This window comes from Pteropus vampyrus, unplaced genomic scaffold (assembly GCF_000151845.1).
Source record: "Pteropus vampyrus isolate Shadow unplaced genomic scaffold, Pvam_2.0 Scaffold232, whole genome shotgun sequence".
In the NCBI taxonomy this organism is placed as follows: Eukaryota; Metazoa; Chordata; class Mammalia; order Chiroptera; family Pteropodidae; genus Pteropus; species Pteropus vampyrus.
This window is the reverse complement of record NW_011889013.1, coordinates 1,968,480-1,970,126: the sequence shown is the minus strand read 5'-3', so window position 1 is coordinate 1,970,126 and position 1,647 is coordinate 1,968,480. Positions and strand designations below refer to the sequence as shown.

The 1,647-nt window shown below is 52.3% G+C and overlaps 1 protein-coding gene across 1 annotated transcript in view; it reads right to left on the bottom strand.

The window, feature by feature from the left end:
• LOC105301254 (gasdermin-C) overlaps positions 1–1,647 on the bottom strand; it is a 27,594-nt gene that overhangs the window by 2,294 nt on the left and 23,653 nt on the right. The window contains exons 7-9 of the mRNA XM_023519703.1: positions 989–1,367; positions 526–655; positions 11–84 (exon numbers count right to left, since the gene is read on the bottom strand). Coding sequence (XP_023375471.1) covers positions 11–84; positions 526–655; positions 989–1,367 — 583 coding nt within the window. The remainder of the gene's footprint in view (positions 1–10; positions 85–525; positions 656–988; positions 1,368–1,647) is intronic.

The following is a 1,647-nucleotide window of genomic DNA, read 5'->3' as shown; positions in this document are numbered from 1 at the left end:
GACTTCTCACCAGATCCCGCTGCTGGAGCAGGATCTTCTTCTTCATGGACCAGACCAGCAGATCCTGCTGGAAGTCACTCAGCACTGGAGATGGGGACATTTGGAGAAAGAGAGTGATGAAGAGTCAGGTGTTCCTCTCCCCACTGGGAACTAGGAGACATGCAAGAGGGTGCTCGGAGGCAGAGGACCAAAACCCGTCAGAGCTGAAGGTCGAGTTCCCCGCCCCTGGAAGGTCCTCCTGCTCTTGGGATGCTTCCCAGGATATGGTCTGGAAGGCGGGATTCTGAGGCTGGAGCCCGGAATCACCCACCCTCGACGATATGTTGAATCAACTCAGGGTGGTCTTTCCAGGCCTCAGGCTCTGTGTCACATGGCAAGTCAGTCACACTGAGCCCACCTGACCTTGGAGACAAGTGTGACGTGAGGATGAAAAATCATACATTTGAGGGTTTTGGAGAGGTGGCATCTAACGTGTTTTTTTTAGGGGGTGTGACACCCCTATTCTTCCAGACCACTCTTACTTACCATTTATGGCTCCAAGCAGGTAAGGGATGGGGTCCTCAGAATTAACTGATTTATAATATGAGCCCTCTCGCAGTGCATTTAGGATGGCGCCACCAAGGCCATCCAAATGACCCAAGGGTTCCTGTTCAATCTATAGGGGACAGGTATTATTACTGATGATGATAGTAACAAGATCATGTAATTTCCCTGTAAATTCTGAGTCTATACATGATTAACCAAGGGGTGGGGGAAGGGCTCTAAACGCACCCACAGAGGATACTAAACACCCTCCATCTGTGGGGCTGCACACCCTTGTCCTTGTCATTGGACATCGGGCCAGAGTCCTCAATCTCAGACACCCTTCTTATTCCCCTGAGATTACCCCCATTCTTCCTTCCCCCATATAACTTGGCAGCAGCCATATCTCCAAAACATCCCCCATCCATAAGTGTGATCAGCCTTAGGTGCTGTGGGATCCCCTCACCTTGTCCTTGAGGCCCCGCCAGGCCTCTCCGTCTCCAAGCATGGCCAGGATGCTGGAGAACACAACGTTCCCCACTTTCTGCAAGAGCTGGGCCTTCTTCACATAGTGGGAAACCTCCGCTTGCAGATGCCTGAAATCTGCCCTCAGGCATTGACGCCCAACAGGAAGTGGAGACAGTGTGAGATCAGACACCCCTGGGCTGGTGAGCCCCTGCCCGCCAAAGGAGCATGAGCGAAACCACTCTGCCCCTTTTACCCACTGACCCTGCAGGTGGCATGTTTGAGCTCTGGGGACAGAGCTGTCATACTCGGCTAGAAAGATGGAAAATCTCAGGCTGAAATGAGGTACAGAGCGCTTGTGGGGAAGACAGCAGAGGGTTCTGGAAAGGAGTCACAGGAAGAAGAAGAAAATGACCAGGCTCTCATTTCTGGGACATGTGTGAAGCGATGTGGATTCTAGCACCGGACTCTACAATGAGGCTGTCCTGACGACTGTAAGAACGTAGGCATGCAAAGCGTGGGTGGCCGGGAGTTGGCCCACACGAGCCACACTTGCTGTCACACAGTCGTGCCTTTATCTTCTAGGTCTTTCAAGAATTAACCAAGGAGAATTAACCAAGAACTGGGGACTCTCCTCTTCTCCTGGAGACCTGAGCCAGC